The sequence below is a fragment of the Phoenix dactylifera genome, chromosome 9 (assembly GCF_051530095.1).
Source record: "Phoenix dactylifera cultivar Ajwa chromosome 9, Ajwa_hap1_PhDact_Kaust_v1.1, whole genome shotgun sequence".
NCBI classification, from domain to species: Eukaryota; Viridiplantae; Streptophyta; class Magnoliopsida; order Arecales; family Arecaceae; genus Phoenix; species Phoenix dactylifera.
In genome coordinates, this window is record NC_143198.1 from 10306973 (window position 1) to 10331432 (window position 24460).

At 37.3% G+C, this 24460-nt stretch overlaps 2 protein-coding genes across 5 annotated transcripts; one reads left to right on the plus strand and one right to left on the minus strand.

Annotated features, from left to right (window-relative positions):
- The first annotated feature begins 781 nt into the window (after positions 1-781).
- Positions 782-7650, plus strand: LOC103718372 (putative H/ACA ribonucleoprotein complex subunit 1-like protein 1). Of its 2 annotated transcripts, none has more exons than XM_039117465.3 (4): positions 782-980; positions 1122-1270; positions 1408-1523; positions 6855-7169. In XM_039117465.3, the coding sequence occupies exons 1-4, from the start codon at positions 857-859 to the stop codon at positions 6952-6954; spliced, it is 489 nt and encodes a 162-aa protein (XP_038973393.1). In that variant the 5' UTR covers positions 782-856; the 3' UTR covers positions 6955-7169. The 2 variants fall into 2 exon arrangements, with proteins under 2 accessions (XP_038973393.1, XP_008805383.2); XM_008807161.6 differs by lacking the exon at positions 6855-7169 and adding an exon at positions 7207-7650 and having other exon boundaries at positions 783-980.
- Positions 7651-11628: 3978 nt separating this feature from the next.
- Positions 11629-21833, minus strand: LOC103718373 (glutamate dehydrogenase 1, mitochondrial). Of its 3 annotated transcripts, none has more exons than XM_026808976.4 (10): positions 21614-21833; positions 19170-19298; positions 18481-18594; positions 14928-15149; positions 14730-14804; positions 14371-14487; positions 13452-13702; positions 13079-13154; positions 12913-12999; positions 11629-11952 (listed from the first exon to the last, which is right to left on the minus strand). In XM_026808976.4, exons 2-10 carry the CDS (start codon positions 19275-19277, stop codon positions 11767-11769), a joined length of 1236 nt encoding a protein of 411 aa, XP_026664777.4. In that variant the 5' UTR covers positions 19278-19298; positions 21614-21833; the 3' UTR covers positions 11629-11766. The 3 variants fall into 3 exon arrangements, with proteins under 3 accessions (XP_026664777.4, XP_008805386.4, XP_026664776.4); XM_008807164.6 differs by lacking the exon at positions 21614-21833 and adding an exon at positions 19435-19529; XM_026808975.4 differs by lacking the exon at positions 21614-21833 and having other exon boundaries at positions 19170-19375.
- Between the last annotated feature and the right edge of the window lie 2627 nt (positions 21834-24460).

The window sequence follows — 24460 nt, forward strand, 5'->3', positions numbered from 1 at the left end:
TTATGATAAGATATCTGCTTATTTACCCTTCCATATAAATGTTCAAAATCTCACTTAAACTTATCATGGAATTAAAATTATTGGTGAGGACTCTGACACATGTTGTTACATATTTATATCCTTATGTGTATGTACAGACTCATTAGTCAAGCCCAAAACCTTTTGGGCATGCTTGGACTAGGGTTTTAAGCCCCAACGGGCCAGGATGGGCTTGAATATAGGCCCATTTAATAAATGGACTAGGCCTGGGCTTGGGCTTAAAGCTTGGCTTGAGCTACTCTGAATTTTTTCTATTTTCTCATCTTATTTATTTATATGATGTATTTGTAGACTTGATTAACAATTATTGTTGGTATGTGAACTTAATGGGATAATAGGTATGTTATGCGTTGTTGATAATATTTGATTATTTATATTTAGTATTTTCTGAAATATTTTTGTATTTTTTAAAATTAAAACATAGCCAAAGAGTTTGAGGCCTATTTAAAGTTCGAAGCCTGAGTAAGGATCAGGCTTGGGCTCAGAGGCTAGAAGGTCGGCTCGATAGCTGGGCCGAACCTGGTCCAAGTCTAGTAACTTATGAAGACCTTTGGTCAGATGCCGACCCGAGCCGGACCACCCGGTCTAGCTCGTTGTTTTCCCATTTGGCCTTGAGTAACCCCACCACCGGTTAAATGTCGACGATACCCACAGTGGATTCGGAGGCGGATCCATATCGAAGGGACAGTTTAGTCCTTTTATACGAGCTCAGAACCAAGCACCGTTTTAACCCAAAACCCTAGTAGCCCCTCGGACGTCCCAAGCCCGCCGAGACAGCGAGGGTTTAGGGTTTTGCGGCCCACCTGTAGGCGATAACATGCGGCCTCCAAGGGGTAGAGACGGCGGCCGCGGCGGCCGGTTTGGCGGCCGGTTTGGCGGCCGCGGAGGCGGAGGAGGCCGTGGTGGCTTTCGTGACGAAGGTCCTCCACCTGAAGTCGTAGGTCGACTCCTCCTCCACCTCATCCCTGATTCCTTCTCAAGTTTCCATTTTTCTCCTGTTTGTTATTATTTATTTCAGTCGATTTTGATTTGAGAACCATCCGAGTTCTTTGGTTTTTTCTCTAACTCTGCTGATTTTTTAGAGGTTTCTTTGTTCCTTCACGCTTGTGAGGGAGACGCGGTCGCGAAGCTTACAAATGAGAAGGTACCTTACTTCAATGCGCCGATATATCTGCAGAACAAGACCCAGATCGGGAAGGTGGATGAAATATTTGGGCCCATCAATGAATCCGTGAGCCTTTTATCCTTTATTTTACCATCAGTGGATTTTTTTTTTGTTCACCAAAGTTTGTTTTCTATGTTTGATTTTTATTCACCTTGGAACTTTGAATTGAGTTAATATTTTGGTAATCCCGCCCTTTCTTGCAGTACTTCTCGATTAAGATGATGGAGGGCATCATAGCCTCTTCGTATTCTCCTGGAGACAAGTTTTACATTGATCCCGCCAAGCTTTTGCCACTTTCACGGTTCCTACCACAGCCAAAGTATGGACTTCATTTTCCTCACATCACCATCTAATGGCTAATGTACATCTAAAGCTGATTCATATTTTCTTCTTATATTTTCTGAGATATGACTTATTGATGAAATCAACTTGCTGTTATGGGGAGTATCCTTCATAGAGTCTAATATATTGTGGTCGCCTCAGACTCAACTAATTGAAGTGGAAGGAAGGCATGCTTGGTTTGCATTTAATTTGTGAGTAGACATGCTTAGTTCAAGCATTCAGTGAGTTGGTTCAATAAGGCTAATATAAGAAAAAAAAAATTCAAGATAGAACAACCAGACTAATAAGAACCTCATCTTAATGACAACACTATGTATATTCTAACTCTAAGACACAAATATAGTTTCATCAGGTAATGTATAGTGTATAGGGGTGGCAATCGGGTCGGGTCAGACATAAATGGGTCGGGTTACATGCGGGTCGGGTTAGAAAATTGTAAACCTGAACCCGAGCTGTTTATTAAACAGGCCAGAAAATTACAACCTGAACCCGACCTGTTTATTAAACGGGTAACCCGACCCGACCCGTTTAACCCATTTAATTAAAACAAATAAAAGTTAATCCGGGCGCTGGGGAGTGGGGAAGAAGGTGCTGACCCTCGCGGTGGTGAGCATGGTAGTCTCCTTCGCCGTCAGCTCCGCGGGAATATACTTGCTGGGCCTCCAGTCCAGCCTCTCCAGGAAGATGGTCAAGCCGCTCGTCTTTCACATCTTCGTCGGCTTCACCGTCTCCATCAGCGGCTTCCCCGTCCTTGCCCACATGATCACCGAGCTGAAGCTCCTCAACACCGAGGTCGGCCCCGTCGCCATGGTTTCCGCCATCATCAACAGCGTGCTCTCCTTCACCTTGCTCTGTGTCGCCATGGCCTCTAGTGTGCACGACGGGGAGGACGCATCGATGGCGGCGGCGGTGTGGGTGACGCTCTCGGGCGCTGCCTTCGTCGTCGGGTGCTTCTTCGTGGTCCGACCGGCCGTCAAGTGGATGGTGCGGCGCAAGCCGGAGGTGTGCGAGCGGGTGAGCGACGTCGAGATCAGCATCATCCTCGAGGGCGCGGCGGCCGCCGGCTTCATCTCGGACGTGATTGGGATGAACTGGGTCTTCGGCGCCTTCGCTACGGGCTCTGAGGGAAGGAGAACTCCCTCCGATTGCAGACATCGTCCATCGTGGAGCCGTGGAGGGCAAGAGGATTTGGGGATGGAGGAGGCCGGCGCGAGGAGCGAGGGGAACGAGGGGAGAAGCCGAGAAGGGTTTTATTTCCACCTAGGGCTTTTATATTTGATTTGGTTATTCAAACGATCCGTTGGGCTGAGGTTGTGACTTGTGAGGCACTTGTTCTTCTCGATAATAAAAAAAGCCTGGCCCATATATTAAACGGGTTAAACGGGTTAAATGGGTCAGACATTTAAAATCCATATCCGATCCAATTAATAAACAGGTTAAACGGGTCGACCTGTTTACGACCCGAACATGTTTAGGCCAAATCCAAACCTGTTTATGGCGGGTCGAACACAGGTCGGGTTGGCGGGTCGGGTCATATTTTGCCACCCCTAATAATGTATGGTATATTTCAACTTTTATAAGGGCTTGTTTTTGGATGACTGCATCTGTCATATGTTCATAACTTCCCAATAACCATTGGGAGTTTTCTTTAGGGAAACCAATGGAAGGAGAAGTTGGAGAGGTTGGGAATCAATTAATCCTCCTACCTGTACTTGTTAGGGGTCATAGCATCCATCTAAATTGGTGATTGATGTTATCCTTGAATTAGAATGGGGGTTATTTCACTTTAAAGGGCACATTTTACCTTATCAAAGGTACACCCATAGAAACTTTGGGTTGTTAGGAATAGTTCTTCTAATAAGGAGCAAATTGGGTGGTAGGAGCATCTCAGAGAGAGTATCAAATTCATTCCAAGATTGCATATTCATTATATTTATGACTTGTTTTGATAGTAAGGAAGCATCAAGGACATGTGCAACGTATGATTAGGAATAGGTGCTTGTTCAAGAAAAGTAAATAGGAAGAGGTGAAGCAACTATAAAACCTTTGAGAAGTGAGAGGATGGAACTATGATTCAAAATTTATCATTGGCTTTAGAAATCTTTCAACTTTTGCAAATATAAGAAATGACCATCCAAATTCTAGAGACTTTCAAGTTCTTTTGAGATAAAAACCAAAATTTCTGGATAAGTGGAATTGCTCAATCCATTGCTCTAGTTCTCCATTGCTGATCAAACATGTTAGAAGTAGAGGAATAATCTGATTGATAAACGAGTACAGAAAAATTGACTTGAATTCCATGATGTCCATTTTGTTCTTCCTTGTGGTTGTCATTTAAATCTGAATTCGGGTACAAACTTGTTGTAATGTTTGGTTGAATCTTGTATGCTCATTTGGTTAAACAGCATAACAAATTTAGCACCCATGATCTTGATATTTACGGGAATCAACATTATTTGGTCTTATATAACAAAATTATAGTATAAGCACTTCTCTTTTTCTAAAAATAAGGTGGCTTATCAATCATTTAATTAAACAAGAATTAATACAGTTTGCACAAAGGGCCAGATCTACCCTGCAACATATTCAGAGAAAACTGATGGGAAGATAAGGTGGAGGATTGGAAAACAAAAAGGTCTTGGAAACACAGCATCTCAATGCAGCCATCCTCCGCAAGCTATTATCAAAACACATTGTTGAAGTAACATGAACTTCTGTTCTTCAGATGAAAAATAGAGTATACCTCTGTAAAGTGGTTTCTAAGGTATGGAATTTTGTTTTGCTATCATCCTCCATTTGGAGAAGCATACCTCTAGGCTTTTCATTCCATTTCCACATGAACCCAGAGTTTGATAAGGAGAAAATGCTACTGTTTAAACAAAAAATTTTAGCGCTTCTGAAATTAAAAACTAACAACAAAAAATCCCAAAACTTCTGATTCATAATGAGCCAACTAAGTAAGTAATTGGAGAACATTGAGTAATGGAGCAATGTTGGAGAAAATCAGAGCGAAAGGTAATGTCGAAATGGATTGAGGAAACCTTGAAAGGAAGAGAAGGGTTCCAATCCTCTTTTCTTGTAAACTTCCTCATTTCGAGAAAAAAAAAATAAAGAGGGAGGAGAAGGAAGAGCAATGGAGTAGGAGGTGGGATAGTTAAGAGTGGAAAAGAGAAAAAGGTGTTTCATCTTCTTTTTGTTATCTCGTGCTAGGTTGGATTGGAGATGGGGAGAGTTAAGAGCCTCGAGAGAAGAGGGAAAGAGAGAAGCAAAACCAGATAACATTTCTCCCTCATGTATGTTGCATTTAATGTGCTAGCTTGAGGGGGCTTTTCTCTTTTTTTAATTGCTTTTTCATCTTCTTTTGTCCTGTAGCATATTGGCATATTTCAGCTTTCTTTTTGCTAGCTGCACAAGGATCCCTAGTCAAAGTATCCATCAGCCATCAAAAACAACTGGGTTAACTTTTAGATTCACCCAATGTGTGATATAACCAAAGCCAATGTATGCATATATAGTTGGACCACACACTTTACATTAACTCCTTATAAAAGGAGATAATGGTTTTCATATCAATGATAGGCCATCTAAATTGAAGATCTAAACTGTTGAACATGATCTAGAAACAAAAATTCATATATTTTGATGGCAGCTATCCAGTTCGTACAAAATGAAATGTAATTGCACTACTATGGTAAAGTTCATGATAGGGCATATAAATTAAAAACCCCCTTTATAGATCAGGATCTACATGACTTAAGACATGGATAGATTTAAATTTACTTGGTTTTTGATGATTAGATCCCAATGAAACATAATATCACGGAATCATGCTATTAAAATCATCCATTTCGATACTAATTCGCAGTATAGATCATGTTCAACGATTTAGAACTTGAACATGTATAGTCTATCAATGATTTTGAATTATCAACTCCATTTTCCAAGGAGTTAATGTAAAGTATGTATCCCATTTCTCTCTCCCTCTCTTTCTTCTCTCTCTCTCTCTCTCTCTCTCTCTCTCTCTCTCTCTATATATATATATATATATATATATATATATATTCATTCTCTGCATATCCCTGTATCTTTTTTTTTCTGTTTCCATTGTATCAAATCCGGTGCTTGGTTATGTATTCATGTGCATGTCCATGCACCATTGTTAATACAGATCGTGAAGAAAGAACATGGTTATATGAGAAGTCTTAGGATGCGCAAAAGAAGGTTCTTGTAAAACACAAGGCCAAGCACAAGAGTATGAATAACATGTGCATGGAAGTTACACTGTGCAAAGATTAATAGATTGTATAGTATCAATTGCAAAGTTGACAATGGAGGATGGAAGAAGAAGATATGACTAAATTAATGGTTTCAATTTTAAAAGTGCTACATTATTAGTGGCTAGTCCTTCCAAAGGTATTTTCTTTTAATCTTAGCTAAGCATTATATAAGAGCATCCCTTCAGGGGACATATTGTTATCTTCACAAGAAATGATTTTAAGTCGCTAATGGGGATGTATGTAGGAAAATACTTTGTCATAAGCAACAGACTGATCTTTTTATGTTATTTAAACTAGTGATGACAGCACTTCGAACAATTGACTATGGGTAAATAGGATGTTTTTCTATGACATTCTGGAACTTTCAAGACAATATAGATGAATATGCCTAGCTTCCCATAAGTTTCATTTATTGTTTTGAATGCTCATTATCTGTTTAGTCTGATGCGAAAGAGATTTTGGGGAATTGGATGGCTAAATTTATTTTGAGTCTTTTAGGCTTATATGTATTGTTATTGTTATTGTTGCTGTTGAAGTTTGTAACTGAGTAAAGAAAAGGTTTCTGACTAATTTTGGAGGATTTTGCTTGGCAACTAGGTTATGCATTAGTCTCCTCGTCAACTATTCAATTAGGCCTAGGAAAATTGCCCAGCCCGTCTTCTCAATCTAGGATTTAGTTGCTGTTTGGTTTCTTAGTTTAGGAGTCCTAGTAGGAGCCAGGTGTGATCCAGTAAGCCCATAATTAGTTGGTTGTTTATGATTAGTTTTTTTTTCCTAGATGGGTTATATGAAAGATTGCTTGCTCAGGCTGTTAGAAAGCTGTACATATGTTGTAAGTTGGACTGATTATTGCATTTTGTTTAGTGTGAACATTAATACAAAAAGGCTGCAGGCACCCTTCTCCTTTCTTCTTCTTCTTCTTCTTCTCATGCTTCTCTTGCTTATTCATCTCTGTTATCTCCCCTGTCCTCTTTACACTCAATTCTTCTTGCCTTATTAAAATTCAAGCAGATTATTACTGATGATTTCAGATCTGAATCAATGTTGCATCTGCTGCACTTCCAATCTTCAAATTTGAAAAAGGCTTTTTTTAGCTTGCATGCATTCATCCTTTTAAAGCTCGAACGGTAAGCGTGGGAAAGCTTAATATTTATAAATGAGTTATTGTTGATTGCTCTTAATATTTTCTGTACAATTGATATTCTTTTGGTTCTCTTAGCGTAAAAAGGTTTGCGTTTTAATTTTCTGAAATGAGTTATCCATGTGGGATTCTCTGCTTGAAACTTTAGGGTGGCTAGATACGTTTATGTCACATTGAAAATTCCTACATTCACTGTTGAGTTGCTGAAACGGTGCTTTTTATTGCTGGCATTTGTGCTGCAGGGGCCAGGCTCAAGCAGGAACAAGAGGTGGGGGCCGCGGGGGTGGACGAGGTGGTGGCCGCGGGGGTGGACGAGGCGGAGGTTTCCGTGGCAGAGGTGGTCCAAGGGGTGGCCGGGGGGGTTTTCCAAGAGGTCGGCGTGGTGGGGGCTTCAGGGGCCGAGGAAGATCATAATGCAAACCATATGCTTTATAATCTGTTTCCCTACAAAATCCTTTTTTGCAATCAAGCTCAGGGGAATTTGCTTAAGGTCAGGAGAGTCTCAAGAAAGCTAGTTTGGCTTTTAGGGTATGAATTCGAAAGTCATTCTTGAGCACATTGAATATTTAGGAACAACTGTAATGACATGCTTCGGATATGCAGGGGACACTGATTATTGAACTTCTGTTAGTATATCAATTTGGAACGATTTAGCAATGAATGTGATTGCATTTTTCGCTTATAAATTGAATTTTATAGGACTATTATTCATCACAGGTGATGCATGTGATTGATTCAATTAAAAAACTGATGAATGGTTATGGTCCCATCAAGTGATGTTTTGGGGGCAAGGATTTATTATCATCCTTGTAACTCAGGATCGAGTATGTGATATTTGACTATTTGACTACGACCTCGACAATTGATTAACTGTTTGGATTATTTGAATTATTTGGAACATACGGTGCTTAAAGATGAGGATGGAGAAAGTTCTGTGATGAATTGCACTGATCACATCACCGAGTAGAGAGGGTTCCAGATATTTAATAGCTGGGGAATTGGAAAAGGGGAAATTGAAGGATATACTGCAATTCTGATATCATTAAGGATATATTAGAATGCTGTTTCTTTGGGCACAGAAAATGGTCAAATTTGAGGTCCCAGAGAGCTCGTCCCTTGTCCAACCATCTCATCAGCAGCTGTAACCATTTGAGAGTCCTGAATGAAAGATAAATCTGATGGTAAAAAATTCACTTGTCATAACAGTATGTTATGCTAACAAACCGAGGATGGAGAAAAAGAATCATTCCTAATGGTTTCAAACCAAATTGGAATCAATCTCTGAGCCTCATGAATAGGATGATGCAGCAAACAACTTCATGGTGATACTGGTTTGCTTTGCCTTCCCATGAATCCATAAATAGCTCTATGTTATGAGGTTTCTGTCCTCAGGCGCTAGCTATATTGGCACACAGCATCCCATAATTGAAAAGTGGGAGAGAGTTTTACCACATACACATTTGATTCAGCCTAAACTATGCTGTCGACTATGAATTATAAGAGCAACAATAGGTAGGAAACAATTTATGTCGCCATATATCATAAAATATGGCAGATGGTAAGTTGAAGATATAGATTAAAATCCTAGAACTCTATCAATTACAATTACTTCATGTTTGACATTAAACACTCCTTAAATCTAGGCTCTATAATTTTCTCCTTTTTGGCATTGGATTTTCTTCTCATCTGTGTGCATCGAGGAGGAGATTGCGGTCGCAATACATTGCAATACATTGTAATCTAAACCGGTTTTGGGAAGGTGATGTACCATATCGTCTCTGCAATCAAACACTATATTCATATGTAAGTGAATATATTTTTGGAATGTATACCTCATGTTCTATGAACAAGAGAAAATATCAAATAAGTCATACCCGCCTTCAGTGAGAGTTGGAATGGTGCTAACTGGCACTTTATGAATCACCCATATGGACTCATACAAATCACATAAATCCCCTTATGACATGTTAGGTGGGTAACTGAGCAATAAATTGGTGCTGGATAACATTGCACAATATAACCTTTGCTTGGTTACAATCATGGCTGCAAATATGTTGGACTGATCCATGAACCAACCTGGCGCCTATCTAATTAGACGTGACTTGATCTAAAACTAGGCTGGGTCTAAATTTTGTATTTTCTAATCTGATCCAACTTAGTTTAGGCTATATATCATCCAAGTCTACTTTGGGTCAATTACAATAGGCCCGACCCAATCTAAACCCGATCCAATCTAGCCGGTTCGCAACCCTAGTTACGATCCCTTGTATAAAAGTTACATCAATTCAGAAAGTGCATGTATTTGGTACATATGTGCTTTCATATTCTATGGATCTATAGCTTGAAACAAAATAATAAACTGATTAAATAAAATAATAAATAGACTAATGCATAGAGGTCATTCTAGCTTAAGATGCTATTGGTTTGTCTTCGGCATTTATCAAGTACAAAATAATTAGACATGGTGTAAAACTAAAGAAATTATTGAAATATTCTATATGCTCGTGTCTCCATTTATTTTGGCCTTCCATTTTTGAATGAGTTCCATTTTCATGTTTAGATGAGTTCTTTCGGTGGCATATATTTCCTTTTCTTGTTGAAGAATTTAAAAAGATTGCAGTTCTTCATAGGCTTGCATCTCCTTTAATTTTAAAATATCTTCACTGTTCCCTACCCCCTCTTCAAGAGCATACACCCGTTTAGTATGTAAGATGTAAAAGTTGTCATCTAAGAGAATCTTGGTAAAGATGATGGCAATTGTTGAGAAGAAGAGAAAAAACTACATCACTAGCATCTCAAGAGCAACCTTCTCAGGCACAAAATGATATTTAATTTATGTTTGGTGAGAGCATGAAAAATAAGATCAGTTGCAACATAAAGAGCATTGGTGTTGTCATGAATATGTGCATGCACTTCCTTTAGTAGGTGCAACTCCAATCTCATGCAAAAAGATGCCCATTCCATTGCTATTGAAGCCATTGCCTCAGCAAATGAACATGCAGTTGCTATTACTACCTAAGAATTCAAGCATTAGCAAATCATTGGGCGTTGGAGAACCCTATCTAAGTGGCTTCCAAAAATTTATTTGGTCAAGAGTGATTATAGATTAAATTAGATACCAAAATAAAGAGTCTCACTCATATAGTATAATATAATATTATCTTTTTTATTTTATTCTATTATATTACATTATTTGAGTATTAGGATAATAATATAATAAATATAATTATATTATTATATTATTAGAATAATAATGTAATATTATTAGATTATATTAATAGTGTTGCTATATAATATTATTATACTTAGTATAATAAGTATAAAACTTTATTATTTGCTATATTATTTAGATTAAGATATCAATATATAGTAATAGTTTTTGATAGTAGAAATATTTAGATAATTGAAACAGACTATGTAATATTCTTTATTATTATTCTCTAATACTAAAAGCACTTTCTCAGTCTGATTATTAAATAAATATTAAAGTTTTTAAGGTCAATTTGTTATTTATATAATACTAGAGCCTAATATATTATCTTCTGGGCTTGACTTTGATATATCCCCTCTCAATTTAAGCTTCTAGAGTCAATTGGTTGGTCATCTACATTTCTTCCCATGAAAATATGCAAGATTCAGTGCATGCCAACTTGTCAATGGAGAGAGTCCCCTACCAGCTATTCCTCAATCCCTTTTCTGAACCAAAAAATAAAAAAACCAAATTTTCAGTTTCCAAACCAATTCATCCTTTGCCATTGCAAAATCTGCAGTATAGTGGTGAATCTTCGAGCAAGTTGATCGCCAATCAACCAAGAAAAGTAGGATATCACCATTTTTTGAGAGAACAATTGGAGAGAGTCCAAGGATATCACCAACAGTTAGATTTAATAGTACCGAGTACTTGAGAATTCTTTCCTGCAATTCCAGGGTGTTTGAGTAAAAAAGATGTGCTTTAAATCTTCAGGTGAAAAATCACTTCTAGTTTTTCTGAAAAAAGAAGAGAAAAATCACATCTCATACAAGCTGAATACGAGTGTTGACATTCAAAAAGGAAAGGGTTGATAGCTTACCATGCAGGAATTTACAGATGAATAGCTGAATTCTTGGATGCACTGAACTACTGGACCAGACCATAAGTGCCACCAAACAGTGGTGAACTGATTCACTGTACTAGCAAAAGGTCATCGGTATGCTGATGTAACAATGATCGGGTCATCAGCTGTGTAAGGCCAAATATTTTTGTCCATCGTATCATGATAAGTGGCATGCTTGCGAAGAAATTATTCGACAGTAGACCTTAGCAACTCAGATAACACTTCAAGCTGTCCAAGCTAAGTAAATAAGAAACATCAATGCAAGAAGTGGCAGCCCAAGAAACCAAAAGACCTCAATACACTTTCTGTTCACAGCCAATATTCCAATACCTTCACCAAGTACAGGCCGGTGTTTGACTACTCCAGCCAAAACCTTCTAAACAACCCAGCATCACATAGCATGAAACGAGCCTTCTGAAATCCATTCTCATTATTCTTCAGTCACTTAAGTCCCTAAGAGCTAATATGATGTCTGGTCTTGTCTCAAATACTTGCCTGTACTGCTTGCATTTCTCAGAAAAAAGAAAAAAAAATGGGGAGGGAGGCGCATGCAACCACATATACAAACAATTTGTTTGAAATTTCCCATGATATTCTTGAACGATGTATGAGACATCCAACAAAAGACATCCTCATTATTTTAAATTAAATTCAGATAATCAGGAAATTACTATATTTAATGCAACAAGGAAAAGCAAAATCTTGCCCTCATGCTCCCCATCCTCGCAGGACAGTTGCTCGGGCAACCCGGTTGACTCCAAGGGTGAAGGCTCCCATGCGGAGATTGCAGTTGTGGGTCTTGCACATTTCCTTCACATCTTTGAAACCTCTGGTCATGTATGTCTTCAGCTCACAGTTCACCTTCTCTTCATCCCACATGAACCCTTGGATATTCTGCATGTAGGAGAACAAATAGTTTGTGTAACAGGTTGCATCAATAAATAATAAGAATGCAAGAACTACATATTTTATAAATATCCCATGATTAAGAGCTTTCTAGTTTACTTTTGTAGGTTTACTTGTGCAGAGGAAAGGACCACTTGACACTGTCATCTGGTCCTCAAAAAGGAAAAATGATGGTAAGTGGAAGCTATGGCCAATGCCATGATACCTACTTACATTGTCACAGGCATTTGAAACATGTCTAGAGATCTATTTACTAGGCATAATTATCCTGCTGCTATCGTCCTTGGACTGGTGGCTAGTATGAAGGGTTAACAACTCATCCACCATGACATTGTGACTTAGTAATTGACAAAACCACATTTGGTAATCATGGGAAAAAGAATGATATTACCCTCCCCTTATGATCATTTTTCCTAGTGCACTACCCTTCATCGAACAACTATCATGTGAAAACAGAGAAAGATTTAGTGGCTGCTTGAGTTGCTTTCATACAGTCCATATACCCAACAAGCAGCCCAAAGTATGCCATAGGTACATAAATATGTTCTACTTTAACAATCTTCTAGTGTACTACTATAAGACCCAAAATGTACTTTTTTTCCCTAAGCGCTATCCCTCAACTTTGGGGAACAACGTTAACAAATTGTGTTTTTTTTTGCGGACTCAGAAACTCTACTGGCATTCCAGATTGAACCAATAAAGGCACAATTTGGTTGGCCTGTTGTCAGTTTGAGCCTTGATGCCAACAAAAGTTAATATGATGCATTTTCAGGTAAGTGCATGGGTGGATTCATGGTATAACCAGCACGTCTTCCATGATTCTCATTAACCCAGTCAAAAGTTGAAACTGGATTGTTGATTGTGACAGGATATTACATTTCCTCACTGGTGTCAGTGGAGCACAGCAGATTTTGGAGAATGGCATAGAAAAAATAAGGAAGCACTAACCTGAACCCACTCAAAATAACTCACGGTAACACCGCCTGAGTTGGCAAATATGTCTGGCAGAATAAGAACGCCTTTCTTCGATAAGATCTGAATGAAAGAAGGAAAAGAGTTCTGCCTTCATATCTTTGACCAACACAAGAATTCAAACTTAAAAACCAATACTCACCTCATCAGCCTCAGGGTCAGTTGGGTGATTTGCTGCCTCAATAATGAATTTGGCCCTTATGTCATCTGCATTTTCCCTGTGACAACAGCAGAAAAAAATTGAGTCATGATAAAGCTCCTTTATCAGTCAAGGGTTTACATGCTAAATTAGAGGAAGAATCAGCATCTATCATAGCAGTATATGTATATCAGGCAGTTTTTGAGTGGAGAATTCATATATTCCTACCAACTAAAAGAACAATTTTGTTGATTGCTCTGGCAATTGGCATGTCTTAACATTTTAACTTTTTAAACACTAAGCAGCCTAGTATATCCTTCCACATAATTTATGATCGTTCCTTAAAAGGACAAAAGCATCATACAAGGAAACGAACCTGTTGATAACACCACCCAGTGCTGCTGGAATGAGAACATCACAGTCCTCAGTTAGCAACGACTTTGGATCAAGAGCATCTCCGCCACTGAAACCTTTGACTCCACGATTCTCCATTGAGTGTTCAAGGAGTTTTGGAATGTTCAGACCGTTGTGGCTCTTAACTGCTCCTGTGACATCACTGACAGCGATAACTTTTCCACCAGCTTCATTGATGAGCCGAGCTGCCCACGAACCCACATTACCGAAACCCTGAAATCTTCAAAGAAACAAGTTATTGCATTAAACATTCCAGAAGAAAAATGTAGGGAGAATAGTATGGGCAAATGTCATCCAAGGCTCTTTGTTGTGTGTGTATGTGTGTCCGTGTGTCTTGCCCCTTTATGTATACCGACAACTTAATCTCATTCAACTACTAGCCCATTTGTCGCAAGAGTGCCAGTTCCCATATTGGTCATTTCAAGTAGCTCAGTTAATATGTACCAGTAGGAGAAATGATTCATCCTACGATTATAGATTGTCAAAGAGAAAAGATTAACTCTGCATATGGACAACAAACAGGTCATCATCTGTTTTAAAGTGTCTCTTTTTATACTCAAAATTCCATGTGAACTCTTCTGCACTTCTGGTAATCATTTCTCTTCATGTTGCGTGTTTTTTTTCACCACTCGCCACTAGCATCAGATTCTTTGGAGTTTGTGATCTTGCAAGGCTTACCATTGTAAGTGATCATAATTGTTTACTTTCTGGAAAATGGTGGACATGATTTCTGTTTGTAATAGCATATTAATTTTCCTAGCATTACTAAAAGATGATTGTGATGGGCTTTTTTAATTCTTTGGGCGTGTGCTTCAACACGTTAGTGGTTAAGACCTAGTTATGGCAAATAGAACTAACTAGGTAGCTCAGAGTTTGTTCACCTGTATTACAAACCGCTGGTCTGAAATGCTTTTCCCATACTCTGCAAGCAGGGCCTCTGTTGCAAATAGGACTCCTCTTCCAGTTGCTGCATCTCTACCAAGAGATCCACCAAGATCCTTACCAGTGAAAAATAAATAACGAAAAAGAAACAAGCTAGTCAAACTATTTGAGAACCCAAAATAATGCACTAAGGCTACTATCCAGGATTACTCTATCTCTAGGAAATAGAACAATCAATTTATCCACTGTTATTATTGCCAAAAATGGCAATAGAGTATAAGATAGTTGCAATATACAAATGTTATAGTGGACAAGTTTCACATAGCATAGTTAAAATTCCATGCTACATTGTACTTACAACAGGTTTTCCGGTCACGACTGCAGGTGAATAGCCATGAAACTTCGAGTACTCATCAAGTATCCATGCCATAGTCTGTTATGAGTCTCAGAAAGCACTGATTAGACTGCTGATAAATGCGATATCTGAAAATGTAAACTTGTAGTATGCATATACAGAAAGACCCCCCAAACAAAAAGAGAAAAAAAAAAAAAACACCTGTGAGTTAGTCCCCATATCAGGAGCTGGAACATCAGTGTGGATGCCGATACAATCGTGTAACTTTTGTGTGAACACCCTGGTAAGTCGCTCAAGCTCAGAAATACTCAGTTCCCCTGGACTGCATCCTATTCCACCTTTTGCTCCACCATATGGAATATTCGCTAGTGCTGTCTTCCAAGTCATTAATTGAGCCAATGCATTGACTTCATCCAGATCAACCTGCACCATCCACAGATATAAGCATGAAAACTATTTGAGAGGCTTTGAGATGTATTAAATCTTTACAAGACCTCTGCCTTTTTGCACTTATTTTGGATAGAAAAACAACAATAAGTCAGAAACATGACCATTTTCCAAAAAAAATTAAGCCTAGCATTTATTTTCAGTCATCGGTTCTATATCTACCTTCAATAACAAAATGGTACACCGGTCAAGGCATAATGCTGCAGTCATCTCTGCTTGTTGCATGCCAGCAAAAATTTACATAAAAGTTTAAATGGATTTTCATATGTCTGATAGTATGAACACAATATGTGGATCAATGTTTCAATTCCCATGGGATAGGACCATCCTCATTTTTCCATAGAATGGGACGCGCCTGCGACTTGGGATGGTGGATATCCTCTCCCATCTCGGTCCCCATCCCATCGAGGTCCCACCTCGACACTCAAGACAATTGGATGCCTTGCCATCAAATCGGAAAGTAAATCCTTAATGTAAATAGAAGGATATTATAATACATTTTCTGTGAAATAAGAAAACTTATATTTAGTAATGCTTAAATTTGTTGAAACCTGCAACAAAAACATATGTACAAAATATTAGGTGAAAAACTAATTAATTATGGATTTGTTGCTTCCTATGCAAGGCTTAGAAGGCCTTGGTAGGAAGCAAAGGTGGAACAAATTGGATGATACCTATGTGGATCTATTTCTATAAATGAATTTAACTGGGCTTGATGAAAATTTCAGCATCTGACTAATATCTATGTTTGTATTTGTATCAGTCAAAAAAAAGTCAGCATGAATATGACAACAATAATATTCAATTTGTACCCAAATTTGTTTTCACCCTATGTCTAAAAGAGAATAAATGTCAACATCAACATGTTCTCTATTTTTTGTTATAAAGTGTGTTCAACCTAATATACATTGTTGACCTATTCCCTTTCAGCCTAATCTTTTAAAGTCAACTAGTTAACATCAAGGAATGCTAACCCATGCTGAATCATCTAGTTCAGGGCGTATCGAGCTGGATCGACTTTCTCATCTTTAGGTGCCTAGGTATCCACCACAAGCCTTTCCTCATTTGAACCTTATTGACCTTAAAAGTTTGATTTTGATGATGCAAAATATTTAAGTAAAAAGTTCACTAATCAGAAAGGTTTGATTTCTCTCCGTCTTTTCTCTATTCTTTATGGGTCAACTCGCCAATATGGTGAAAGATAGACAAGATCATGAGTCGACCCCACAATGATCACAGGAGAAAGACAGAGCACAGCAAAAACAATAGCTAGTTCGAGTCGGCCCTTAAAGATCACGAGTCAACTCCTGGAGATCATGAGTTAACCTTTAAACATGTCGAGTCGACCCCTCTACGCCTGACAACAGTAACAGATAATTTTTTTTGTAAATCAGAACGGCCATTTTTATCTCACAATAGGATACCATACGGTCAAAATGTGATAGTAAATAACTATATTTTTTTTATACAAGGATTTAAGTCTTGATGGCATGGTAGGGCATCCCGCTATCTTGACTTTTGGACAGGACCAAGATGGGATGGTGACCCAATTAAGATAGGACATCCACCATCCTGGGTGTCGAAGCGTCGCATATCCCATTCCTAGAAAAAGTTGGATGGCTTTGTCCCACAAGATTTGAATCCTTGTCTATCATGATACTTTTGGGATACTTATCAATATGCTAGTGGACTTTCAGGCTTGGCTCAAGCAGGTTGTAAACTTGGATCTGTCTCAACACTCAATAATAAAATAAGTTATAGCTATCTCCTTTTTCTCTCACATGCCATAATTGAGGTCTATTTTTCTTTTTCATTGTTTTCCTTTTCCTCTTCTTCCTTCAAAAATTTGTTTTCTTTTGGTTTTTTCCCTTCATTTCATCTTTACCATGTATAGAGACCCTTTTCTTTTACTTTAAATTATAGTACTTTTTATCGCATCATCCTTGTGTATCATGGATGGGTAGAGCACATGGCAAAGTTGGGGAACTGTACCCTAATCTCATTCTTTTGGAGACAGCATAATACTTTCTGTATATAATTATGTTATGATGAGGAATTTTGTTTTTTTTGTTTTTGTTTTTGCATTTAGTTTTCTGTACAATAGATTTTTATTTTATTGCTAGCTTACTGCATTTGTCTTTATTTAATTCGAGCTTTTTTATTTTTGTTAATTTTGTTGCTGACTCATTGAATGTTTGTTGTTGTTATTCTTATTTATTCATATATTTTGTTAATAAATTCTCATTAGCTTGCTGCATTTGTTTTAGTCATGTTGCTGCCTTGCTGCATTTGTATTTCCAGGATAATGCTTGCTACATTTATGTCTACTTACATATATTTACTAGATTATCTTTGTTATATTGTTAAATATTTATTGAATTTTCATTTAGAAGTATCTGAATGCATCCTGGGAGTATCTGAGAAGTATCCAGAGATATCCCAAGAGTATCTAAATCATATTTTAATCATAAAAAATTCAGGATACTTCTTTCCTGTATTGGAGGCATATTAGGACTATATCTGCATCCAATACGCAACGGATACAGCCATGCATGGCCTTTTGGAGTATTTGTACTTCCTAGGTTATCCTCCATGACTTCCATGAAAAGATTGGCGGTGCTACTACCATTATGTGTTTGTGTGTGTGTGTGTGTGTGTGAGAGAGAGAGAGAGAGAGAGAGAGAGGTGCCTGATAAAAAATAGTAAAGATTAAACAGAATTTGAAGAAGCCATAAAAGATATAGTATAGTTGATATGTTGCATGTCCCTTAAACACTCAATTAATGGACTGCTTAATTTAATAGTATGAATGTTATCCAGAATTTGTTATGGTTCAGTGTTATTGTTATTTGGGCTACTTATCAAAACAGTTAAAGGACTATCAAGGAAATTGTTTATGTCTTACCTCTACCAAATAACAGAAGCCAATAATTAATCTATGAAACAAAATAAGATGAAATATGCATTGGAATAAAACAAAAAAAAAATATATAAATACTAAATGCTTGTCGGCTAAGATTACAGTGAGGAAAAAATCTTGAAAAAAGAAAAATGCTTGCAGCTGCCGTAGAAGTAAAAGCACCTGACATAAATTTTTGCCAAAACAATTGTTATTGGCATCGGAATCTCAATGACCTCATAAGTAACCAACATTACATCTAGCATACTATTAAAACACTATTTTACGGTGTTGCCTGATGATATCTGTAAAGACCATATAAGGAAAAGCTGCATGCAACATCTGTTCATCTGATAAAAAAGATACTTCAACTGATAATAAAAGAGAAAAGAATCGAATTTAACCGACCTCGTGGTGGTATCTGATTCCACCCTTCATTGGGCCTCTGGCATTGTCATGTTGCACCCTAAATCCCACGAAAGACGCCAAAGTGCCATCATCTTTTGGGATCGTGCATTCAACCTGTAGTTAAAATTCAGATGCTATTACACGGAAAGGCAAAAAGAAGCAATTTGTATTCCTTTACTCCATACTTAAAACAACAGTGATAGAATCATATATTGATACAGCAACCTTGTACCGGCAAAAAGTAACAAAAGGGATAGATTTTCTTATAAAAGACTGGCCCCATCGATGAGCGAAAATCATTCAAGAAGCCAATTTATAAACTTTTCACACCAAAAGTGGTCCATCAAATACTCTGGTTCAAAAGTTTTGAGGGAAAACAAAATAAAAATTTAGCTAAAAGCCTAAAACATAAATTTAATATTAAAAAAAAAAAATCTTGACAAAAATCTTCGTGCGATGCCTGAAATTGATCCAGCGTTCAGCACTATGTTGAATGATGTGGAAGTTCTCAAAATGTTATAAAACGCTCTCAGATTTTTTTTTATTTTTTGAAAAAAACAGTCAACGACTATTCTGTCTCAGTGTGGCAAATAAGAGATATAAAATTCAGGCGAGGAGATCTTCAAAAGAAAACAAGAAACCATAATTTCACAAAAAAAATAAAAATGAAAAGGGTTTATACCCTTTACCTTGATCTCTCGGAATGGGATGAGCAAGCTCTTTTCCAGCTTTGAGTCCAAACCCAGCAGCTTAGCAGCCTGTTTGAAATTCCTACTAGTTGCAGCCAACGCATTCATGCTGCGTCAAGAACTCTTCCTCTGAAACACAAAAAGGAGGATTCCGAAACACAGAGACCAGAGATTGCTAGAAGAAGACCAGAGCACAAGGAGACAAGCGAGTCGTATGCTTTTATAGGGTGGTAGGGAGGTAAAGTTTAGCCACATGGCTCCTCACCAGAGGCAAGCAGGAATACGGGGACGCACTTAGAGCAATAAATGAACAAAGAGAAATAAGTCACAGAAGATGCAATGAACTAAGAACAATTTGCATGCGGAACGGTATGCTGCATGTCACCACCAGCCATGAAAAGGTATATATAACAGACGATGGTGACCCGAAAAGGGGACCAAAGGCACAAATGGTTCTTGATTTAATACTTTCTTTCAGCGCTCGGTCTACATTGGGTATCCATGGAGAAATGGGGATGAGGTGGGCTTAGGAATAAAATAACCCAATATTTAATCCCACACAGCGTGCGCCATATAGCCGTAGATGCTATAATTATAAAAACGAACGGTTATGGTTAGCGATGTACATTATAATTATTTGGCTCAGGGTCTATAGAATTTAATTTCTCCAAAATAACTGCTCTTCGAACAATAAAATTTGGTAGTGGATAAAAAAGACCAGTCAGAACCTGCTAATATATATATATATATATATATATGTATATATTTATTATAATTTAATATACATTCGGAAACATGTCCAATAAGAAAAATATGTCATCAACAACAATAACAACAATAATAATAATAATTTTGTTTTCATGAAGTTTTTGGAAAATGTGTAAGAAATCTTTGATCTATTCTTATGGAAAAACTCTTGTCTGCTTTCTTAACTACATCCCCAATAATTTATTTCGTGGATCTCCATCTCTTTCCAAGCCCGATCCTAAAGCCATTGTTAATTAATTTCACTGCTTAACTACATCTCCAATAATTTATTTTTACTAATCTCCGTATCTTGAGGCTGTTATGATTGTTATTTAATATAGTTTTTTTTATTTTAGAATGTATTTGCACATGCGCCTATATTTGCGACGGTATATAAAAGCAAATACGAATTGTCCCCTTGCCTAGTGGGTAAGAGATTGTTTGAAAATTTGGTGGGGCCTAATCCTCCCCTCCTACCCTGTAGCCATCCCACCAACTTGTACAAGGTGCGAAGGACCAAGAACCCCATGCTACTTTCTTTTTATCTTTATTTAATTCAGTCGTTATGAGATAAATGGTTTCTCCCTCTCTTCTTTCTATACTCTAGCAGCCATGGAGTCCAAGGTGGAATGCAATTCTTCACATGGAAAGCCTTCAATTTATCGGAGTCCAAGATGCAATGCAATTCTTCACAGGGAACGCCTTCAATTTATTGGAGTGGTGATGAGGTATACAAATGTGAGGACATATAAAAAAGAGTCATATGAATGCCGGGCCATTAGTTGGATCCAGGGGAGTCTGAGAGCCGGTGCTGTCGAATCCAGGGGAGTCTGAGAGCCGGTGCTGTCGACCATCACTTGATCCGCGATATCTGGTTGATGATGAGGGACGGAGGGGTGGTCCAGGCGAAGCATGTGTTTAGAGAAGCCAACGGGGCTGCAGATTGGGTGGCCACGTATGTGGCTAACCATGCCGGTAGTACCTTATGGGCTGGGGACGGGGAGCTGCCTCGGGAGCTCCGGGATGTTTTGTTTTCCGATTTTATTGGGTGTATGCGTACACGTGTTGTATAGATCACCCGGTTTAGCGAAAAAAAAAATGCCGGGCCATGCATCACATAATGTGTCGATCGACATGTTTGTCAATCAGTATCAAAAACCAAACATGTGAATCATCTTCAACAAACAACAGCACATTTTTGTGATGCCCAATCTCTCATCTCCCATTTAAACTATTTATCCATGGCATGTTTAGATTCCTGATTTGATGCCCCCCATCCCATGATACTCTAATACCATAAAACAACTTTGCACTATTTTTTTTTTTTTTGGTTAAGACTAATGATGCTCTAATAATATGTTTAATACGGATACATCCAATAAAAACAGAAAATAAAAGATTTTGGAGTGCCCGAACTCTCTTCTCCCTCTGAAATGACTTACCATGTAAAAAGCCACCCAATCCACGGCCTTTTCTGAATATATGTAAAAAATTATTTGGGGTTGAAACAAGCAAACTTTATTATGAGTTGGACGCTCCCAGTCCGCATGGAATTCCCAAACCCCAAAAATAGTTTTAAAAACACTTCCATCCTTCCATTCAAGACCCTAGCAAAAAAGTATGGGAAAAGATCGAAGAAAAAATAGACGTTGAAGAATGAAGGAAAGAAAAATCAAGACTGAGAGGAAGAAAGCAACCTCAGATCGGTCTATCCATGTAGTTGGAGCTAGTTCTCTTCCGATGAAGGAATCCGACGAAGGAAGGAGGTATGCATAAAGAAAGAAAGAAAAAGAGAAGGAATCTCGCAAGAGCATCACGTGGATTGATAGATTGGTTGATTCCATGTCAGCCTCGCACCATTTGCTCCGCTGCTTTTTTTTGCTTTCCATCCGCCATAACTGACGAGAGGCAGCTCGCTCGGAGATTGGCGGATGGGAAATGATTAAGAAAAGAAAGAAACAGAAAATTAGGGTTTGCGTTGGGGGTCCGGTTTCCTTTTGGGTAATTAGGTGCCTCCTAATCCGTGATACCAGACAAGGGAGGAAGAGGAAAGAAGAAAGTAGGTGCGACTAAGCGGATCACCATGCTGTTTTAGGCTCGGCTTGATAGAAAAGTAGGGCTAGCTCTGCTAATTCAATAAAAGTGCTAACGCAAAACACTTTGAACTTCGAAAGAGAAGTAAAATTAAAGCTCAAACTCCATCTCTAAGCAAATTATTTGTTAAGAAAAAAAAGATAAACTTCAGTGTTCATAGTTCAGCTCTCCTTGAGTTTAGCATGAGATTAGGTACTCTTCCATTTGAGAGGCCAAGTCCCAAGCCTAATTTGGCTAGGCTCTACTTGGCTTAAATAAATATAATGTATCAAAGTGGTTTGTTATTTAGGCCCTATTAGGAAGAGCTTTTGGAGGGCCAAAAAGTACACTTTTAGGTAAAATAGAGGTATTTAGTAAAAAGTTTTGAAAATCTGTTTTAGCTATTTCAGAAAATTAAAAATAACTTTTTGGAAGAAGCTCTATTTTGGAGCATTCCGAAAAAGTAATTTTAGGCCTGGTCGGAAAACTGTTTTTTTTACCAAAATATCCGTGATAAAATATAACAATTACACAAAATATCTCTTTAATAATTGTTTAACCAATTTTATCATCTAGCCAGAAAAATTGTTATATTATGAGAAACTAATTTACGTTAATAATTATAATATTTTATATTTTTATTATTGTATTATACTATAAATATAATATTATATTACATTATATCATAATATATTGATATATTATGTTAAATAATTTAATATTATATTAAATTATTATGCTATAGTATACAATATTACATTATATTACGGTAATATTATACTCTATCATATATTTATGCATTAATATATATTATATTTTATTACACTTTGCTGTATAATACTATGCAATGTATTTTATAGCCATTTTATCATACCAAAAGTATTCTTTCAGTTTGTTTACCAAATACATGTTAAAGTGATATAGCACTTTAGAAATGTAGTTACCAAACAGTAAACAACTTTTTATAAAAGCTCTATTTCAGAAAACTTTATTTTCAAAAGCTCTACTTATAAAAGCTCTACTGCCAACAGTTCCTCCAAATGAGGCCTTATTCGTAGTTGATTAGTGATCAAAACTACTTTCTTCTGATAATAAATTAAGTTCAAAAATCACTCTGTTCTACTTGATCGCACACTATATAAGCTAGAAAAACTAAAGGAAAAAAAATCAAATATAAATACTCAACAAGTAATATCTTAGTCAATTAATTCAGATAACATATAGGCAATTAGCAAGCTCTGCCTATGTTTTGTATATAGCTGATCTTAAGTCCGAAAAGAGGAAGAGAGTTTCGATAGGCTGATAGCTAGCATGAACTATAATTATGTTCTATGAACATGAATCTATATGAGAAAGTTGTTGGAGTGTTCGCTACTAGCGACCCATTGCATTGGACTTCGGACCCAGTAAAAAATAAGCAAGAATTAAGTAGGGCATTCCCTAGAAACGACGTGCCATAGTGGCACCTAGATGTGGTGGGAAATCAGCAAGGGTTTTTCACAATTTAATGAATGACATGGATAAAGAAATTATTCCAAAAAAATATAATATGTTTAGCAACCTAGAATATATGGTTATTAATATGAAAATTTATAGAATTAATAGATACAATAGCAAGGAGGAGAATTAAAATAGTTTGCCTACAAGAGACTAAGTGGATAGGAGAAAAGCAAAAAAATTGGTAACATATATAGATTATAAACTTTAAGATATTAGAAAAGATAAGAATAAGAATGAAGTCGAAACTATTGCAGATAAGAGTTTAAAAGATAAGGTTGTAAGTATTAAGAGAGTAGTAGATAGAGTAATCTTGATAAAATTAGTGTTAGGAGAGGAGTCTATCAATATTATTAATGCTTATGCTCCTCAAGTATATTAGATAATACTACAAAACAATGTTTTTGGGAGGATATAAATGGACTAATTCAAAAGATTCCTAGAGGAGAAAAGATTTTGATCGGGGAGATTTGAATGAATACTTAGAGAAATATAATATAGGTTTTGAAAATATGCATGGAGGTTCCGGCTTCATAGATAGAAACAAGAACGAAAATGCTATTTTGGAGTTCATGATAGCATTGGCCTAGTATTAGATAATGTTGTTGATCTAGCAAGATGCTTCATAAAATATTTAAATCACATAAAAAGAAATTTAACAATTGTAATAAAATTGTAGTAAAGAAATATCTGGCCTGTGAGATGTGAGAGGTACACCAAAAGACGCACTGTCCTAAAGCCGTTGTTGCCTTCCCACGTGCAGATATTGACGGTCAACGACGGCTCCAAGATACAACCCAAATGACTCACAGCGGGTCTAATATACAATACACGTCTGTAGTAAGCAGATTACCTAGTCTATATCGGTTGCCCAAAATAAAATAATATATGTAATTATAAAAGAGAAAATGGAGGTAGGGAGAAACTATGAGAGCAAGAAGAAGACTTTTTTTGTTGTTGTTTTTGGTGCAAGG

Coding starts and splice junctions, on each gene's coding strand:
- LOC103718373 (XM_026808976.4), bottom strand. CDS start 19,277: ATGAATGCGTTGGCTGCAACTAGTAGGAATTTCAAACAGGCTGCTAAG. Junction 15,150..18,480: donor GAATCAGATACCACCACGAG/GTCGGTTAAATT, acceptor TGGATGGTGCAG/GTTGATCTGGATGAAGTCAA. Junction 13,703..14,370: donor ACCAGCGGTTTGTAATACAG/GTGAACAAACTC, acceptor TGAAGATTTCAG/GGTTTCGGTAATGTGGGTTC.
- LOC103718372 (XM_008807161.6), top strand. CDS start 857: ATGCGGCCTCCAAGGGGTAGAGACGGCGGCCGCGGCGGCCGGTTTGGC. Junction 981..1,121: donor TCCTCCACCTGAAGTCGTAG/GTCGACTCCTCC, acceptor CTGATTTTTTAG/AGGTTTCTTTGTTCCTTCAC. Junction 1,271..1,407: donor TTGGGCCCATCAATGAATCC/GTGAGCCTTTTA, acceptor CCTTTCTTGCAG/TACTTCTCGATTAAGATGAT.